General features: G+C 41.1%; 3 protein-coding genes across 3 annotated transcripts; 2 read left to right on the top strand and 1 right to left on the bottom strand.

Annotated features, from left to right (window-relative positions):
* Positions 1–1886: 1886 nt before the first annotated feature.
* rnf11a (ring finger protein 11a) lies at positions 1887–6838 on the bottom strand. The gene is made up of 3 exons (XM_061223215.1): positions 6336–6838; positions 4994–5163; positions 1887–4065 (listed from the first exon to the last, which is right to left on the bottom strand). Exons 1-3 carry the CDS (start codon positions 6432–6434, stop codon positions 3894–3896), a joined length of 441 nt encoding a protein of 146 aa, XP_061079199.1. The 5' UTR covers positions 6435–6838; the 3' UTR covers positions 1887–3893.
* Positions 6839–7705: 867 nt separating this feature from the next.
* rad23aa (RAD23 homolog A, nucleotide excision repair protein a) lies at positions 7706–13813 on the top strand. Its single transcript, XM_061223204.1, has 8 exons — positions 7706–7930; positions 8649–8810; positions 9194–9363; positions 9490–9539; positions 9641–9768; positions 10473–10533; positions 11661–11812; positions 12318–13813. Exons 1-8 carry the CDS (start codon positions 7865–7867, stop codon positions 12429–12431), a joined length of 903 nt encoding a protein of 300 aa, XP_061079188.1. The 5' UTR covers positions 7706–7864; the 3' UTR covers positions 12432–13813.
* Positions 13814–14113: 300 nt separating this feature from the next.
* Positions 14114–20686, top strand: get3 (guided entry of tail-anchored proteins factor 3, ATPase). Its single transcript, XM_061223191.1, has 7 exons — positions 14114–14296; positions 14888–15035; positions 15607–15755; positions 17064–17214; positions 18554–18661; positions 18987–19184; positions 19475–20686. The coding sequence occupies exons 1-7, from the start codon at positions 14154–14156 to the stop codon at positions 19601–19603; spliced, it is 1026 nt and encodes a 341-aa protein (XP_061079175.1). The 5' UTR covers positions 14114–14153; the 3' UTR covers positions 19604–20686.
* The last annotated feature ends 288 nt before the right edge of the window (positions 20687–20974 follow it).

Here is a 20974-nt window from a genome sequence, read left to right as displayed (position 1 = left end):
AAATGGTTTGCTTGCTAGCTATCTAGATTAGCGAACTAACATAAGTTAGCTAGCTTTAAGTTCCCTAACGTTACTCTTGAAACATTCCCCTGTTGAATTTTACTATTGCAATTTGCATCCAAGATGTATGGAGCCAATGCAATTCCCCGACTCGACATATTTTTGTTGGCTAAGGTTGAATGAAGTCAAGTGTAGATAGCTTCTATTTTTACTTGCAGTTGTGGTCATCTCCAACGCTCCTTGAAAGGGCTGGGATAACCGTTTTTGTTACTGTGTTTCTTAACCAGGTGGGCAAGCGGAGAGGTGGTGCCAAATTGGCTCTCAAGACCGGAATGGTTGCCAAGAAACAAAAAACTGACACAGAGGTAATATTTAACATCGTCCTAAATTTTCACCGTATTTTTTCAAAACACTAGGCTAGCTGTAGTTTCAACTACGTTCACACGAATGTTTTGATATTGAGTATATCAAAGTTCAGTAAAACCTATGACTTCAGACAGATTATAATCAGCTATTTAAAAGATTATAATCTTTTAAATAGCGAAATATGCAATGCATTCACTGCCAGAATGTTTACTTTCAGCGAAGCCTTACATTGAGTCCTGGGACACGGGCTGAACCTAGTTAATCTTGCTAACTAGACTTGTGCTTCGGGTTTTTGATCTATACGACACTCAACCAATATTTCTCCTCTACTTATAGGTTGAGCCAGGTAAAGGGGATGCTTGGACGACATACATGGCTGAGGTTCGAAAATATAAAGCCCACCAGTGTTGTGATGATGATAAAACCAGACCTCTAGTCAAATAAAACTCCTGAGACCTTTTACACCCACCTTCTGCCCTGAACACTCAGACTTCTCGGATAGCTGGATTTTCCTCCTAACTTGCCTTCTGCTGTGACTGATGGAACACTCCTGGGGTTTAGGAGGGCAGTTGCCTGTACTCTCCCCTGATAATTTGCCTGCCATATAGTGTTCATTTAAGCAGCAACAGACTGGCCTACAGTATTACGTAACACATGGGCTTCAGGTGTATCCTGATTTTTTTGTTGTGTAAAGCCTTTTTTTTATGTTTTGTTAATCCATTGTTTGGGGACATCTGCTGTCAAAGCAAAATGCAAAAAAACAATGTTTTTTTGTGTGTATGTTTTTGAATAATTAAAATATTTTTGCATAGCCTTTTGTTTTTGTATTGCCTTGTAGCATTAGTGTGATATTGTAGTTTTTTAACTGTATTTGTTGACATGAAGTTGGCCTGAACCCTTGTAAAATGTATATGCCCTTCTGTGGCCTTCTGGTCTGCATTGTACCTCAGATGCGCATTTTGTTCAGTTAGTGGTCTGGAACAGTGCTCTTGGAGAACATGAATCTAGCTGCTTTCACAAATCACTGTGCAGCCCAAGATGGAATGGCTGTCAATGGAAACCATGGACATTATTCAATCTCATGCATGAAGCAGGTGTTTTGGACATTTGTGTAGATTGATTTTGAGATTCTTTTAATTTAAAAAAAGTAATAATTTGGGAGAGATTGCCCACTGGCTTGTCCTGCACCGTGTCTTGCCAGGGAAACTTGAGTTTCAGTTTTATTAATTTCCTTGGTCTAATCCCCATGGTTCCCATAAACTGAAGGTATACACTTCTAAATCATTCTCTACTACAAACTGCAAAGAAAGAAAAAATTGATAAAGCACACCAACAGGTGGTAAGCTTATATATAAGCTTATATCTTATTTTAAATACAAAAGCCTCTTACTGTGCACATTTGCTGCACGATGTGTGAAATGATCCTTGAGTTGACTACACTGACAAATTCAATGAATTCCTCAGAATTTTTTTTTTGTCTGGTTCAAACGGCATTAGGAATAGATTGTTCATGATATCCATTATCAATTTACATTTTATTAACAAATACAATTTATGTAACAGTTACTTGCAATTTTCATATTTAATCAACAAATACACACATTACTCACACAAATACGTCCAAATGTATCAATGCAAACCCCATTCTATGTGCTTTGGAATATAAGTCATAATTAACAGTGTTTTTCACAGCTAAATTCCACAATAAAATGAGGGAATTATCATGTGACCTTAACTGAAGGTGGCACATTTGCTTGAATTGCATACGTTGAATAAAAGGCATGTAACACAGTCACTCCAGAATCATTTGGCATCCACCTTTATTGTGGCGAGTAGATCGTTTCCTAAAAGCCGTGCCGTTATTGCACACATCTAAATAAAACAAAAGAAAAATCAATATAGTAGTAAAAGCAGCCAGGATTTTTTCTATTTCCTGTTCACCATACTAACTCTTGCCTGTAGACACACCCTGGCATGTGTTTCAAGGTCAATCTTTAGCAAAAAAAAAAAAACACTAAATAACACGTTTAAGAGATGATTGTATTTCACAAAACTTTTGATAACCACGGACAATGCTTAATCATTTCCCTCCCCTCTAGCCATTCACAAGCCTGTATGCTGTACACACATTGACTTGTCCTTTGTTTAAAAATTATTGCAACAGCCATTTTTGGCCCAAACAATTCCTACTAAGATGTCATATTTCCCTCGTGATTGCACACGTCATTTGCCCTATGAGTCAGTAAGCTCCAAAATGCTTGTGATTACAATATTTTCTGAAATTGAATGGGTAAATGATATGACAGAAAAAAATATGCAAGTTATTTAATTTGTCTGACATTTAATTCAAACCATTGTCCCCAGCGCATCTCAGACCTGACTACAGATTGATGACTTATCTTGAACGTTACTTAATTCTTTTCACGGATCATAAAATATGCAAAATGCAAGGTAATTCTGAGGAAGAAACAATCAGAATAAACTTGAAACAGATTGAAGCTAGAGAATGGCTAGAGAGATGAGGATGTCTGCACAGTCTGGATTGCACAGCATGTTTGCTCTGAAAAGGGCATTTAACATCAGCAAAAACACAATTCCATATATCGTCTCAATGGCATAGAGCACAAATCCAAGGCAAAGCTCCTTAGGAACATGTAAATACATATATAAAGGCTAAACAAACAATAAACAGCAGCTTTGGGACAACAAATTAAATCACAAGGACAACTATAACACACACAAAATAAATAGAAATGAGATGGCATGACTTGTCCAAAATTTTCATATTCATGAATGCACTTTTTGGATAAAAGATTTGAAATTATTCAAATTGCATTCTAGTATGGGGCTCTGTGCTTTGAGATGCCTTTGTGCAGAACCTTAGAGGCACTCATTTGCACCCCCGTCCCTACAAGAAACTACAAGAAATATTTCACACTAGCTGGTCTAGTCAGTCTTAAAAAGGGAAAGCCAATTGTCAAACAGCAATATTTAGGCAAAGATTTACCCTTTGACCAATCGGAACCTAGCAAAACTTCATATTTGTCAGTTACTCATTGCACCTTTGATCTTGGTGGTACGGTGCAAGCCACGTAATAAAATAAAAATCAGGCACATGAACTGAACCGATGAGTCCACCCCCTCTCCACCACTACCTATTGGTAGTATATGTTCACATAGGCTAAATGTTTTCACATTTGTAGTTGTACATTTCATCCTTCATTGATGACTTTGTGTAGGAAGTGTAAGCCAGGTCTTTGGCTTTCAAGCAAAGACACAACACTTCAGTTTCAACTGATCATCCCGTTCCTATTCTGCACCGCCCACCCCTCAATCGAAAAATGGCTCTTGGCATGCTCCATCCCCAAACACACACACACACACACACACACACACACACACACACACACACACAAACACATATACTCTCCTACTGCTCAACCCCTCCCTCCATGCATCAGTCCCTCCACCCCCAAACAGCTCGACTGTGATTTCAGGGGATGTGGTGACTAAAGAGTGGGGCTGGCTCAGTTAGTCTCGTATGAGGAGAGCAGGGCGGCATCCACTGGCTCCATGCAGGAGGGGCAGGTGAAGGAGCGCATGAGCCAGGCATCGATGCAGTCCACATGGTAGATGTGCAGACACGGCAGGAACCGGATGGGGTCCCCATACTCGAAGTCCATCATGCAGATCACACACCTGGGGATACGAGAGGCCACAAAATGGAAAGATAAATGGATAGGATAGGAAATGGTTCCAACCAAAGATGAGATTATTTGTTACTGTTAATTTATTTATTTTGAATCAGGTAATATACACACACAACTAGTCTAGAGCAGGGGTGCATAATCCAGTCCTGGAGGGCCGGAGTTTTCTGACAGCTCTATAAACTATGCAGACCTGATCTACTCCTGTACATGAAGACAGTAAAATCTTTAGGATACACTTACAGTGAAATTAAATGTCATATACGGTTGAGCTAATTAAATAATTAAGAGCAGATGTTGTCATAAAAGCCTGAAACGGATCGGCCTTTGCTGTGCATCCCTAATTTAGAGGCATAATATCACAATTCAAGTTACTTTGGAGTTACTGAAAGTGAATTAAAAAAACATTTTGAAGTGTTTGAAAATATATATAAATTTGAAAATATATATCACAAACAAAAGCTATTTAAACCAATCAAAAACATATTTAAATCTGACATATTTTAAAAAACTCAAATGAACTATTACTTTAAATAATATGTATTCTGTTGATATTCTCTAAACATCAGAGCTTCAGAATTTAAAATGCTGGTCATGGATTTTGTAATTTTTCCTGGTTATGGCAGGGTGAAATTTGAACTCACCACTCTACAATGCAAACCAATCGCAGTGTTTTGCTATGAAGAGCAGTCATTTGATAGGCCCACAATATTGATAGCTCCACCCATTGTTTAGTAAGCCACTTTCTTCCCATTAATAGCCTTTGCACCCTTCAACTAAAAAGTAGGAAAAAATATTAATAAATCAATGTAAATGAGTGTTCAGATCCTACGCAGAGAACCTGCACTCCAGAAAATATATTTCCACAGATTAAAATTGCTTAAATAAGTATCAACCAGTGATGGAAAACTGCCACTCACTCCTTAACTTTCTTGTCAGAGGGCTCTGAACCAGGGTCAAAGATGCCGCGGGGCAAGTGCTGGATGAGCCCAATCCTCTGGGCTATACGGATCTGCTCCTCCTCTGTCAGCTGGGTAGCCAGTCGAGTCTGACTGGGGGTAGGATGGTAAACTGGCACTTGGACTCGCTCCTGAGAAGGGTATATTGTCACACAGTTCAGACATATTCAGATACACAGTCAGTCGCAGACACACATGCATATACAAATAAAGGCAGTCATTCACACAAACAAAGGGAGAAAGATGTGAAAGAAATCATCAATCCCAGTACATCTCAACCTTGCAGTTTTAACCACGCTTGTATATTCTACAAATTACATTTTGCTTCACCGATCAGTAATTTCAGACATACACCAGTCGCTAACAGATTATTATTATTATTATTATTATTATTATTATTATTATTATTATTATTTGTGAAGAATTTTAACTTCAGAGGCTCTTGATCAGGTCAATTTTCAACGCATACATCACAGAAAGTTTACTTCTTAAACAAAAAAAGTGGATCACATTGCTTGTGGCAAGCAAAGCCACTTTTCATTATAAAACTACTTTAGACAATCATTGAAACCATGTTATTTCGACCGTAACATCTTTCTTGCCTTGAACAAGTATTACCTCGTTCCAAATTCAACTATTGCATGGGCAGTACCAGAGTTTGACTCCACTCGTAATATCAGTGTCCTATCAGAGGCAAGTATTCTTATAAAACATGGTCAAATAACTTTAAATAACTTTTGCAGTTTTGCTTGATGCATTCAACAATATGCCTGCTTTTTAATTACAGAATAGATACCGCGTCTTAAAATGTAGGATCGTAGTCTAATGATTCGATAAATTGTACGACATTGTGAGCGAAACCGTTCCACAAATATTCCTCTTCCTATTCTTAACTTTACATGGACATGCATTTCTGATAGACAAGTTGATCATACTTTTAAAAAACAGGTAAATATAGCTAGTTAACCAGTCTATGTATGCACATACATGTATGCAGAAACAGTACCTCACGAGGATAACAGCCATCGAACTGTTACTAACCATTTAAGCCTTCGTTAGTTCTAACATAGGTGTTATAAAGTTAAAAATCTGCGTCTTACTGTATCAACATAATTAGCAAGGTAGCTAACTTTGTTGCTAGCCATGTTGAAAATTCTCGCTTGTTTGGTTTTGCTGGCATTTACTGCATAGTGTGGTGTTAATTGGTGCATTTGAACTGCAATTATTTTTTCCAACTATAACCGTCAGTTATACTGGTATTAATCCCCGAGGTGGATTTGATTCGTTCCCCCTTTCCGCGCACCTGATAAGGCGGCGGCGGCTCTCCTGGTAGACTGGCTCCCTCTGACTCGTTTAGCAGCGACAAGTCATCGGCGCCCTGCGAGGACAGACAGTTCCCCATTGAACCGAACCAGTGATACGGAGGACGATTGCACACAGGCTGCGCTCCCGGTTTGCCAACCCAGACGGTCACTACAGATCGGATTCGGCGCTGGAATAGTCTGTTTTCCTTCTGTTTTTGGTTTGTAAAGGCACTCCGCTGACCAACACGCCGATTCACAAAACCACAAATGTTACTATCGGTCGGTTGGATTATTATAATCCTAGAAATTACTAGTATATGTAGAAAAGAAACATTCAACGGCGTATATAAAATAAAATATATTTAGCTATTTATCTATGACTGACACAAGTTCTTCGTTGATTATATAATGTTTTAGGTGAGACCTCTTGTCGACTCCATCTCTCCTTTCGCTCTGTTTACAAACTCCTGGAACGGATGTGCCGCATCCGCGAGGTATACTGGGAAGTGTAGGAAATGGGAAAATGACGAGCGCCTGGACTAGGAGCTGGGTGGCTTTCTCCGTCAGGAGATGACGGATACGGCGTATATTGTAGAGGAAGAACCTGCAGGTTCTGGCAGTGAAGGATACTTGTGGAGCCAGGGTGAGGCGGTTATCAAGTCACCCCAAGATTCTTGGCCGTATGGGAGGAGGATACTACAAAGTCCTCAACAGTCAGTGAGAGGTCGATTGTCGGAGAGGACTTAACTATATGTCACAAGTCTCAAGAGAATGTTTGTGAAAGAAAAAAAAGTTGACAGAGAATTGTGCGAAAAACAAAAAACATCCAGAGAGCAGCATTTATGCAGGCAAAAACGCCTTGTTAATGAGTGACGTAAATGGAGAAGGGCCAGACTGGTCAAAGCTGACAGGAAGGTGCCAGTAACGCAAGTAACCACACATTACAACATTCGTATGCAGAAGAGTATCTCTGAACACACGCGCCAAACCCTTTAAGTGGATAGGCAACAACAGCAGAAGGCCAATAAAAAAAAGTCTAATAAATGCCTAATAAAGTGCACACTGAGTGTATATTCCGCAGACCCTGTCACGGCATGCCATGAGCTCATGTTGCGTTTGAAAATGGTTGCCAGGTCTGCCTTTTTATTAAGCACCAGAACCTTACACATTATTCCATATTAACAAAGATATACAATGTCAAGAAAGCGGGCTATTTATGAAACGTATGTTGTATTTATGTTTCTTTGGGTACTTGGGTGTTCTCGGTCGTTTTATAAAATGAGTTAGCGTATTTACAGTTTTTTATTTCGGACGTGCAATGTCATTGTTTTGGTGGCTTTGCTTTGCCTGTCACATGACGTTATTTTGGGTTGGGATAAATCAACCTGGCAGCCGTTTTAGGACCAGGCTGGTCTAGTTCAACAGCGTTCGAACGGCTATGCCGCCGCCAAACTGAGAAACCAATCATTTTAAACGAAACCAGGGAGGGAAATAGGTAAATCATATCTTATAAGAAGAGCGACTAACAATGCAGATCACACTAAAGACATTGCAGCAACAAACTATACAAATTGATATAGATCCCAACAAAACGGTAAGTCAAGCGCTTGTTAGCCAGGTAACAGTTAGCCTAATGTTAACGATGTTAGCAAGCTTGCTAAGTGGGTAGACAACTTCTACATTGATCCTTAAATTCTAGGTAGTAGCTAGGCTATCTTGCTAGCTAGCGCATAAGCATAGGCTGAAAAGAACGGCTGATATATCGAGGAAGTTTGACCTTATATTCATTAGGCGTGGCTGGTCAGATAGTTAGCCAAGATCACTTTATTCAGTTAACTAAATTAAAATTTTAACTGGATTGCTTGCTTTGGTAGATTCAGGACAGTTACACATTGGGCCAGTTTCAGACACAGATTAAGCCTAGGCTAGTCCTGGACTAAATTAACATACATTTTGAATTGTAATATTATGTCCGTAACATTACAAAACTCAGTTTAGTCCAGGACTAGATAAACTTCATCGTGTTCGTAAAGCCGAACCATTATGTTGGTAATGTGCGTTAGCTAACGTTAGGTTATCTGTAAATCATAACGTTAAGGTACACGAGTGGCGAGCTAACGCTATCTTAATCAATTAGGTCCGTAGCTACATTAGGTTTGTTGCTGTCCAGGAATCAAGACTGCTTAACGTTACGACTTCTTTAGTCTACTAACCTTAGTCTGATGTTGAAAAACTGTCACATCGGATAACGATTAATTTCATTACTATGTACAATAAAACCGACATGTTTTGTGCCGTTTTGGCCGATGTAGGTGAAAGCCCTGAAGGAGGCGATTGAAACCGAGAAAGGGAAAGAAGGGTTTCCTGTTTCAGGACAGAAATTAATCTATGCCGGCAAGATCCTACAGGATGACACACCCATTAAAGAATACAAAATAGATGAGAAAAACTTTGTTGTGGTCATGATATCTAAGGTAAGCAGTGTCATATTTGATGTTTTGGGTTAAAGTACCTGCATACTTCATTGTGTTTTAATGTAGTTGTCTGCATCTGATTAACAGCAGTTTGGGTTTTAGTAGCATACATAACAATCCAATGTCTTCCTTTTTTAATGTGCAGTGACATCCTTGTGTCCCTCTCTCAAAGTATGGTATCTGCCACGAACATATGCCATACAATACAAATAAGAAAGTTATCCTAGATCTTACTTTGGTGGATACAAAGCACAGCATATGGTGTACTGCTGAAAACATAATGACAGTGTTGCTGCTTGTTATTTTAATAATTTGTGACAGTATGAGCATCGTATCTAGATCAAAACAAATGGATTTGGATGTGTTGTCGCGGTGTGTCCCAGGCTAAGTCCTCCCCTGCAGACATTCAGTGCCCCACTGAATCTCCCACGGCTCGCGTCCCAGAACCAGGCTTGTCGCCACCGGAGCCAACCCATGCAGCAGTACCCATTCCAGCCAATGAGGACGTGTCCCCAAATGAGCTTCCTCACACACAGAACCAGGGTCCTTCTGGGTAAAAATCCTAATTGCGAGACACACATGGCAAGAAGCCACATAACGCTCACTAAGGTGCACATTCAGGAAGATTGTGACACAGATCACCTTTCCACTGTAATCCCCTACATGTTTCTGTCTGTAGGTCAGGCCCTGCTGAGACTGCTCCAGAGGAGGATGTGTCCTTAGCCCTGGGTATGTGTTGGCTGTGCTCCCATGGCTTTCTCTGTGGTCTGTCTGTTTCCCTTTGTTGTGTCTCTGATGATTTGTCCTCTTTCCTGTATTTACTCATGCAGTGACTGAGCCAGTGTGCGAGTCCATGGTGGCACAGATTATGTCCATCGGGTACGAGAGAGAGAAAGTGGTGGCGGCTCTCAAGGCCAGCTTCAACAACCCTGACCGTGCCGTGGAGTACCTCCTCATGGTGAGACCTTTGTTAATCCAGACATGGTGTCTTCCATTGCTTTTAACTTCCAGTTTTGGATATCCTACGTAGTCTTAACAGGTGAACATGTCAAGCACAGATTGCTCATTCAAAGGTATATTACCAATGTCATCTGGTTCAGGAACACAAGGTCTGTCTGACTCTTATTTTCATGGACATGGACAGGTGACAGAGTTAAGTGAATGAGGGAAAAGATGACACTTTAGCAAGGTGTGAGCAGATTGTATCAATATTTTTTGGTTGGTTGTTACAATGAGTGATGGGGTGAAGGGATTACCAAAAGTGTTGCATGTCTTTGTGACAACGACTGGATAGTATTGGCAGGTGTGAAAAAATGTGGGCACTTTTTTTATTATTATTATTATTTATTTTTTTATCTTGTTAAGTGGCATCATTTTACCAATCATCATTTCAAAAGATCATCAATATTCAATATTCATGTTGGGTTTCATGATGACGAAGAACACAAATCTTGTTCTGCTGATATCACCATATTCACTATATATGGCCCAGGGAAATAAGCTGAGTTTATTTTAAATGCCATTAGAAATTATGAGTGTTGGAAAGTTTTATATAGTCACTTTACCAAGAGAGTCATTATCAGAGCTCTGTCCGCCAGCATTCTTGGACAATATGCTCGTGGAAAAAAACCGAAATATTGAACACTGATACTGTCTCCACAGGGGATCCCCTGCACACCCATTCAGGACAGCAGCCCTTCAGCAAGTATTCCTACTGTTGAGGGTGAGTCTCAAGTATCATATATTTACATTTTTTAATTACTGTTTATTTGTTGTTTTTATTTATTTCAAAGGAGCAGTTCACCCAAAAATGAAATGAAAGTATGTTTATACCTTTTTCTAGATTTTACTACTTTTTTTGATATAACAGACTCCTAGGGACTGCAATGCCTCTTTCCAAATATAATAACTATTTATTCTACTGTGGGAACTCACCAAAGTAATTCTGCTGAAGCACACCAGTATTATTGGGCTAAGTATCCATGTCTTCTTCATTGTCCACCATTGCAAGCTAAAGGTGTTTCTAAAACCAGTATTGGTACTACAATTCACAGTGTAAAGTGTAGCTTACACATACACTTTAATGTTTTCACATGCATGCAAGCAAATTACACTTTTCCCCCAGAATACTGGTGTGCTTCGGCAGAATTACTAATGCGTGTGTGGAAACAGACAAGTTCCCACAGTAGAAGAAATGGTTCTTGATTTTTTTTAAAAAGGAATTGAGCTCTGATGATGTTTGTGAGTAACTAAGGGTAAAGGGCAGGCATTTATATAGCGCCTTTATCCAAAGCGCTGTACAATTGATGCTTCTCCATTCACCCATTCATACACACGCTCACACACCGACGGCGATTGGCTGCCATGCAAGGCCCCGACCAGCTCGTCAGGAGCAATTGGGGGTTAGGTGTCTTGCTCAGGGACACTTCGACACAGCCCGGGCGGGGGATCGAACCGGCAACCCTCCGACTGCCAGACGACTGCTCTTACTGCCTGAGCCATGTCGCCCCACTATGGCATTATATGACATTATATTTGGAAAGAGACGTTGCTGTTGAGTTTTTCAAATGTACATTTTTGTTCATTACCAGAAACAAAAAAGTGCATAGAGATCCATTGTATCACGGTGAACTGTGCTTAAAAAGTCATCAAATCTAGAAAATGTGTCACATCTTAAGTTGAAACTATCTGGATGGATAGATAGTACTCTGGGTAAATGGAAACATTTTTGGGTGAACTGCCCCTTTAATCTTAATCTGTGAGTTTCTACTTTGAAGCAGGCCATACTTGGTAGAGTTTGGAGTGATTGATGGGGATCCATGTATTTCTGTCTGTGTGCCTGTTCACCAGGAGAGAACCCTCGGCCACAGCTCCAGAACATGAGGCAGCCAGCTGGGGAAGGCGGTGAGGGACCAGAGGCAAGGGAGCAAGGAGCCTCCGTGGAGGTCGCGCCAGATAACTACATCCAGGTCACGGCACAGGAGAAGGAAGCCATAGAGCAGGTGAGAAAGGGTTAGAATTGTGAGCTTGGGCTATGAAGAGGCAGTAGCTCATTGGATGAACACTATCTGATGCATAAATGGAGTGCTGGAGTGGAATGCAGGAAAGAAATGAGGCTCAGGGTCTGTGACTAGGATAAGCTAATGTCCATAAATCCAATTTCATGCTTTCATAAGGGGGTATCAGTTATGACGGCACTACACTAGAGATCCTATTTTCCAAAAGTCATTAAAATATGTGTATGTCAGTGTGTGTATATGGCTCTGCCATATTGGATTTTCAGTAGAAGGGGCATTCTCTGAAATGCATGCAGCCAGCCATTACTTCTATTTACTCTGCAGTCCTACTCACAACATAACCTAGGCAGCTGCCACCGGCAGACCACAGGTGCTGTTGGGGCTTTGTCGAAAGTGATATTTACCCTGAGTAGTCTGACCATGTTTTTAGTTTGCTTGTTTTTTTTTTTTCCCCCATCTCTCTCTCTCTCTCTCTCTCTCTCGTTCATAGTTAAAAGCACTGGGGTTTTCAGAGGCGCTAGTGATTCAGGCATTCTTTGCTTGTGAGAAGAATGAGAATTTGGCTGCCAACTTCTTGCTCAACCAGACCTCTGAGGAAGATTGAGACCCAAACGCCAACTCTCCTCCTGTCTTCAGTTCAAGCATCATATCCATGACCAGAGACATTACTATTTACTATAGCCGGAGAGAAAAAATGTTACTGAAATTATGGGGTGTTTGAGCAGAGGGGAGGTTGTTGTGAGGGTACCATGATACGAGGTGGGACTGATAAATAATTAAATCTATTTAAATTACAGTGGACACACATGGATTGCTGTCGGGGCCTTGGTGGAGATATGGGGGTTGCAGACTGGTATATATGAACATACACACCAGAGCTGTGTCTAACGGGAGAGACTCTTATACAATTGACTACTGACCAGGGCCAAAAATGGTTACTCTGCATTAACTGAACTATCATACAGTTTTGTTATTTTATTTAATCTGCAGCATGGTGTCTACCAGTGCATTTGTTTTAGACCTGGTTGAGGGTTATAAAAGATATTAGAAAAACAGTCGCAGCCTTTATAGTGCCTCAATTGAAGCATAGTTAACTCTTGGATTTAGTTTGCAGTGGCAGAACATACGCAAGTTGGTGATTTCCATTTTTCTGTACTTTTTGTCCCAAGTTCTAAATAATTTGACTTAAGTCATTCAACAACAACAAAAAGATTAATAAAATGTCGTTAGATGCTGCTCCCTGAAATGTAGGCATTTTGCCTGGTATTATTTAATGCTTTTCTCACCTGAAAGATTCAGGACTTCATGAATTTATTTGGATTGCACTTCTGTGAGCATACCCTGCTGTGCAGAATTGAGTCTAGTGGCCAGAAGACCTTGTGTATCGCTCACTGTGCAGTAAATGCACTTAGAAACGGGCCTTTGGTCCTGAGTTGTGCGCTGTTGATTGAGGTTGGTTGACCATATCAAGGCTTTTATTATTAACACAATGTAATGGGAGAGAATCAAACTTGAAAATAATATTTGCTTGGTAAAGAGCTATTTGTAGTTGTGCTCCTTGTAAGTATCAGGGAACTTTCTAGAAACCACCTTTTTGATCCTTCTTGTGATCAGACACTGGCTTGTTTCTCAAATCCTTATTGGAGTAATTTGCTTTTGGTTTGTGCTGTCATTTTCAGGACTGTGTTTTGAGTTTTTATTCCGACAATATTTTTGTTTTACCCATCAACTGCTGGCAAGATGCTAAACAGGACTCTGGAGATCCTTGCCTCCATGTAGATATGTTTTTATATCTGATGGCAGGATACATCGAAGGGTATTCTTTCTGGTTACTGTACAAGCATACCATTTTGGCAGTAAACACAATAAATACACATATCATATTTTGACTTCACTGCAGAATTATTATTACAATGGTTTAGCTTGTTACTGAACCATTCTAAATGCAAGGTTTATAATGGAAAAAAATAAACTCTTGATAAATCATGTTGACCAATGTCTGGAGTAGCTTAAAAGCATAATTGAAGTAGGCATTATCATTGGAGGGACGTTTATATAAACAAATAAAAATATAATATCAGTCCAATTGTTCGAACGGTACACAATGCCCAGATTACTATAGTTTTAAATGGCACAACAAATACACAGTGATCCATTCTTTGTATTGCTACAAGGCGCCATTTCGGCTCAGGCCGACATTTTCATAAAGGAAAAAGGAGTATATAGCCTGTTTCGTTGGAGCCAATATGGTGTGCTTGCTTTTCGGCATTTCCGTACGCCCCTATAACTGTTCACAGTTTGGTACGACCCAATTTCCGTTCTCAAGATGGCAGCTTCAGTAGAAGATGAATTTGAAGATGCACCAGATGTGGAGCCACTGGAGCCGACATTAAAAAACATAATTGAACAGAAATCGTTGAAATGGATTTTCGTTGGGGGGAAAGGTGGTGTTGGGAAAACGACGTGCAGGTAACGTTACGACATTGTCAAGGAAAGTGTTCTTTGATTTTTCTTTGTGCTAGCACGGCTTGGTCGTCAGCTCGGCTAGACACACGTTATATGTGTTTATTAGCACCAGCGGCAGCTTAAACCAAAACCGTTGACCCGTTTGTTAAAGTGCTTGTTGGTTGACTAGTTAGTTATCCTGCCTAGCTAACTTACGCTATAAGAACGTAGTTGTCTCTAACCTGTGTGCACGTCCATGTTACTCAAGCAGTAGAGATTGTTTCGATTATGATTAAACGTCTTGCTACGAAGCATTTCACTTGGCTGGATTAACGGCTGTCGATTAGCTGGCTTGATCACGATTAGCTTGCTGCCGTTGGTTATTCGCTAACGTTATCCAAGCTGGCTTGTTTAGTAGCTCATTTTTACTAGGCTAAGCGATTTCACGACACAGAAGTTTTGCGAAAGAACTCCGTGGCATAGTGAAGACCACAATGACTCATCTTGGATTGCTAACTAAATTAGCTTGCTAGGAAAATGACTCGGTGATGTTGCTTTCTTGATCACCTTGTCACCATAGAAATGGAGGTCTCATGCTCACCCTGTGTTACACAGCTGCAGTTTGGCTGTACAGTTGACATCGGTGAGAGAGAGTGTGCTCATCATTTCCACGGATCCAGCCCACAACATCTCTGACGCCTTTGATCAGAAATTCTCCAAAGTGCCCACTAAGGTCAAGGGCTATGACAACCTGTTTGCTATGGTCAGTCATATCTACAATGATCTCTCTGTTCGCTATGTCTTGTTCTTATTCTGAGACCTTTATATTTTGCCAGGCCAATTTGTGCGCTGTCCATTGAATAAAACGTTTACTAATCTGGCTTGTGTTCTGCGGTATGAATCTAATTTTTGAAACCGCAATCAGACTCCTCCCAGACTCCGTACTCAATAGTCAATTTGTTTGATAGAACAGTACTCTTAACATATCACATGTCATTATTTAGGAGTTACCAATGAACCTTGCACATGTGTCACAGATAATTCATTGTAATCCCTATTTGAACCCAGTGCCCCTTCAACAAAACAGAAAGCTGGAATGCATTTTATCTTTCTCATACATTTAACTGTCTAAAACCCGCACACAATAATGTATGTTAGTTTCTCTAGCTTTAGTCTTAAGTGAGTGCTGTGAAATGTTTTTAGTTTAATTTTATTAATAAAGACTGTTTTGTCTGTCAGTCTATGTAAATCTCTTCCATCCAGTAATTGTCATGTCTGGATGTTTTTTTTTTTTTTTTTTTTTTTTAATGTTGGGGTTTTGTGTGCATATGCAGGAGATAGACCCCAGCCTAGGTGTGGCAGAACTGCCTGATGAGTTCTTTGAAGAGGACAACATGCTGAGCATGGGGAAAAAGATGATGCAGGAGGCTATGAGCGCGTTCCCCGGCATCGATGAAGCCATGAGCTACGCTGAGGTCATGAGGTCAGCCATCACCGCAGCACTGACGCCCATAGGCATCGCGCTCATTCCAATCGCTTATTTTTCCCTTCCCTTGCTCCTGACCTCGAAATCAATCAGGGCCGCCCATCTTTAAAGACATTCCAACCCATTAAGTGTTCCTTCTAGAGCAGTGGTTCTTAACCTGGGTTTGATCGAACCCCGCGGGTTCGTTGATGCAGTCTCAGGGTTTCGGCAGGGGTCAAGACACACACAGACACTAGTCTCTAGACTAGTCTCTAGACTCTAGACGTCTCTGGTACGTCGCTCTGGATAAGAGCGTCTGCCAAATGCCAATAATGTAATGTAATGTAATGTCTCAACGAACCCCTGGGGTTCGATCAAACCCAGGTTAAGAACCACTGTTCTAGAGGCTAGAAGTTGAAGTTAGGAACTCTCAATCTTTCCTTTGAGCAAGGAGGAAATCTCAGTGGATTCTGCTGTTGTGGAAGCAATTTTTTGGAAGGCCTGATGTATAAATGATCAACCTGTGGATCCACCTCTCCTCATCTGCAAACTGATGTGGCTTCGAAGTGACGTTTGAAGGAGCAAGGACATTCCATTTACCTAATTCATGCCTGAATTTAATTTCCTTGTCATTTTTCCTAGACTATTCAGATGGGTGGAGCTGGGAGTAGATAAGAGCGGAAAAAGATTTGGAATGAGCCCACAGACTATGCACTTGATCACCATGACAATTTTGACAGCCAACATTAGTTGCGTAATGGATAAATATGGCCTGTTTGAAAAAAATAAAATAAAATTAGGCACCCAAAAGGAAACCTATCATTTAGCAAGCTGTTTTTCTCTTGGTAATGTCAGCAATGTAAACTGATATATCTGAAATAAAGAGCATACAATGACAGAAAAGAAATGTATTTATTTTATTGTAAAGCTAAAGAAATTGAACAATTTCATGTTTTTATTATTTGTTTAAATGATTGCTTTATACTTATGTATACGTTTTGGCTTTTGGCATTTTTACGTAGTTTATCGTGAGTTGGCTTGCTAACAGTACCTACTGTCACTGACTGGGTCGACAGAGTGAGGAATGTTAGCTAGTGAATGGCACCGGAATGAAGCGGCTAAATCCAGGTTGTGATTTGGTCTGGTAGGTACTGTTGATATGGGAACCGGTGCGGTGGTGGAACTGGGTTTCAGTGCCCAAACATAGGTCGTCAAACAAGGACACCGGAAACCGAGCTGTGTATCTGATTGTTTGTAGCAATAACATGCATCGTAATAAACGTGCAGTTTAACTGAGTTGATGATTGTGAAGTGTTCTCTTGACAGGCTGGTAAAAGGAATGAACTTTTCTGTGGTGGTGTTTGATACTGCCCCTACTGGCCACACGCTGCGTCTGCTGAATTTCCCCACGATCGTGGAGCGAGGGCTCGGCCGTCTGATGCAGATCAAGAACCAGATCAGCCCCTTCATCTCTCAGGTTAGCACTCCTTCAGATTCACATGCCAGCCAAGCCTCTGTTCTTTTAAAATGAGTTACAATTTTGTTCCTTCCCTGGGTGCCAAAGAGTGCTGCTTTTCTAAGTAACAGTTGGTGCGGATGTTTTTTAATTTTGTTTAAATTTGTTTTTTCATTGTTGGAGGATATTGTGAGGCTGGACTAGCCAGCTGTATTGGTCACAGCCTCGTGTATTCTTGTGTGCTAGGGTTAGCACACTGAATAATAGCCTCTGAACAATGCAGGGTGCACTTGACACCCTCCCTAAATGTGTAAATACGGGTCCAATAAGTACATGCGTGTACATTTGGGTTCCACTTGAGACATCACAGAGATGGCTGCCATCATTCGGGATGACTTCATTATTGCCATGGCAAAAGTTTAGTTTAGTGGTATTTTACTGTAAACTGGTCATTGTTACTCAGTTTCATACCTGTGTGGGCAGAAATGGACATTTAATTTACTGTATTTCCTGCTGGGAAATAGGAAATAGGAAAGAGGTTTGTGGATTGGTTCTGTTTTCATTAATGACTGTGGTCACGACCACAAGCTTGTATCTTTATCTCAGAAATCTTTTCTGTGTTTCATTTCAAAATCTGTTTATTTGACCGTTCCTTATAGCTGTATTGATTGTGCAGGTAGTTAACTTTACCCAGCAGTGTCACCCTTGGTTAGTCATTTTCAATGTCATTTTGTGTTCATGTAACCTTATTGAGCAACGTCAGCCCCCCAGCTAGCCGTTTCACTGTAGCAGTCTTCAACTGAGAATGTCCTTCACGCTGCCTGACTGAATGTCCTCACTGGAGGCAGCACTGTGAGGCTCCAGCTAAATGACCTGTGAAACTCTGAGGCTCTTAATGAGAGCCCAGGTTGAGAATTCACTCTGCTGGAAGTACAATCCCTGCAATTCAATAGGTCAGAGTGCATCAGTGCTTCCAAAGAAAGATCTGTCCGGGGTAGTTTTTTTTTTAAAGAGGGCAATGGGCAAACTTACGGAACGATTAACTTTTCATTGTTGCCTTCATTAGTCTGAAGAAATGTCCAAAGAGGCACAATAGCTCAAGGTGCAGGGTAAAAACCAGTAGCAACAATGAAACACTGGTAAAGGCTTGGTATGGCTGAAACATCAACCCTGTGTTAGGATTAAAACTTTTTTAGCATTATGTCAAGTGTGTGAGTCTTTGCTTTCATAGCCTTCATTAGTCCAACTTGTAGAAAATGTATTAATATTGCTGGCTGCCTTATATGTTGCTGATTTCTCACCTGCTAGAAGTGAGTTTCTTGAATGGTCTGGAGTGGTTTTTCTCCTTTGCTCGCTGCAGATGTGTAACATGCTGGGGTTAGGAGACATGAACGCTGACCAGCTGGCCTCCAAGCTGGAGGAGACTCTGCCGGTCATTCGCTCGGTCAGCGAGCAGTTCAAGGACCCGGTGAGTGACCTCACTGGGCACGGACTGGCCTGGCTCTGGGGTAGCTGTGCCCTTTCAGCGAGAAAATCTTCAATATTGTCCTAACGCCAACATGACTGTGGCTTTGTAAGGGAATTATTTATTCAGTGCATGATATATCACTAAACGGAACCTGCTGTAGATGCATTCTCAAAGACAAAAAAAGCAGGGAAAGGGTTCAAATTGATTTCAGATTCACAGCAAGCCTGTGGATCTACAGTATGTATTAAATAAGGACGGTCGTACGAACTCTTCTTTCTTTTTTTGCGGCGATGTATTCCTTGGCTCTGCCTATTCCCTCTCTCAGGAGCAAACCACCTTCATCTGCGTGTGCATTGCCGAGTTCCTGTCTCTGTACGAGACCGAGAGGCTGATCCAGGAGCTGGCCAAGTGCCACATCGACACGCACAACATCATCGTCAACCAGCTGGTCTTTCCTGAATCTGACCGGCCCTGCAGGATGTGCGAGGCCCGGCACAAGATCCAGTCCAAGTACCTGGACCAGGTGAGCCACATCAGTGCAGAGTGCAGCGGTGTCAGGACGCATTGGACAGGATGCTGTTAGTCTAGAGAACCTTCAGGAAGGTTATGCACATCTCTTACACGTTGCCCCGAAAAAAGCAGTACAGTCTGGGATTGTACTGACGCTTCATCAGCGGAAGCAGTGATGGAACGGTGAATGAAAGGGGAATATTTAAATGATAGCAGTTTTGCAGTTCCATCTCAAACTGTTTTTTTACCCCTGTGTAAGTTCCTGTTGTGTGACTTCTGTGTTTCCTTCTCGTCTCCTCACAGATGGAGGATTTGTATGAGGATTTCCACATTGTCAAATTGCCTCTGTTGCCTCATGAGGTACGAGGGGCAGAGAAGGTCAACACCTTCTCCAAGCAACTTCTGGAGCCTTACAAGCCCCCCTCCAAGTGACCCTATCTGCCCCTCCACCCTACCTCAGCCTCCCACCCCCACAGAACAGCTACACCATCCTCAAACGTCAAAACAGCTCCAAGTTTCGCTCAAGTCAAAAACACTGGAATTTCACTCAACCACTGGTACTGGGGGGACACTGGCAGTCACAGAATGTCTACCTGTTTTTGCTCTTGGCCCTTTTATCCTCAGTCAGTATTGCAACTGGGAGAAAAATATAAAATTCTCTCTTAGTCTATTTTTCTTAAGGACTGTGAATGCCATCTTCTAAGTTCTGTTCAGTTCTGCTGTCATTTGTTGAATTTATATTTTTGCTCTTAACTTTTTTTTTTCTTCTTTTTTTTTTCAATTATTTGATGGTAATATGCATCTTGCTTTCAGTACTCCGGCCTAGTGACGTATTATTGACAGCAAGTACACAGTAATGAAAAATGTATTGAATGTCATTGAGCCTAGGGAGGGAGCTCTGATTGATAATGACAGTGACCGAAAGAGCTGTGATGGCAGCCAATGTGATATGGTTGAATTAAGGGGGGAAGATTCCAGTCTTGTTTTAAAACTATTCCACTCTGCAGCTCTCTCTCTGACTCATTTACTAGCCCACACCAGCTAAGGTTTATAGAAGGCAGGTATTTGTGTCTTTTCTTGCAAGTACAACTGTTTTTCTCTCTCTCTTTCAATGCTCCATTCTCATTAGTCCTCCTCTGGTAATTTTTTCCTCTTCATTTGCCTGCCTAAATTTTTCTGCATCCTACCAGCAGTTTTAACACTCAGATGCACACTGGCACAAGGGAACTTCTTGCTCAGTGGACGCCTGTCAGACTTAATCAGGGCTCGTTCTGTATATTACTGCTTTTCAGTGAATCAGGGAGATGACTGCTGTGCCACAAAACTGTCCTCAAACTCTCTAGAGCGTTATATGTGGAGAGAGGTCGGCTAGCGCAAATTAAATTATTGCCTTTTCTTTAGCAATTTATTGCCTCTTGGTTGTGTTCCTTTTTATAGAAGCTAAAGTATGTATGAAATAACTTCTAAAAATATTAAAACAAAACCCTGAACTTGCATGTCGCATGTCGACACGAACTGTTGGCTTGTGTATGTTAGTAATAATTACTGCGTTGTGCATGTTTGTAGCTACAGCCTGTTCACGGACACAACCGTCAAAAATCGGTGCAACAAAACAGCCGATACTCTGGCGCATGAGACACACGCACACTTTTCATGGAGCGCAGGGGACTTATACAGCGAGTCTATCTGCGGGTCGGTTTGGGTCGACCAGCAGCACTCCATGCCCGGCTGATCCAGATTCACAGTGACAGACTTCAAATTAGCGGCAGTCTTTCATCCACAATTTACAACCTGGACAAACAA

The sequence above is a fragment of the Conger conger genome, chromosome 2 (assembly GCF_963514075.1).
Source record: "Conger conger chromosome 2, fConCon1.1, whole genome shotgun sequence".
NCBI lineage: Eukaryota > Metazoa > Chordata > Actinopteri > Anguilliformes > Congridae > Conger > Conger conger.
Note: the sequence above shows the minus strand (reverse complement) of the source record. Positions and strands in the feature narration are given on the sequence as shown.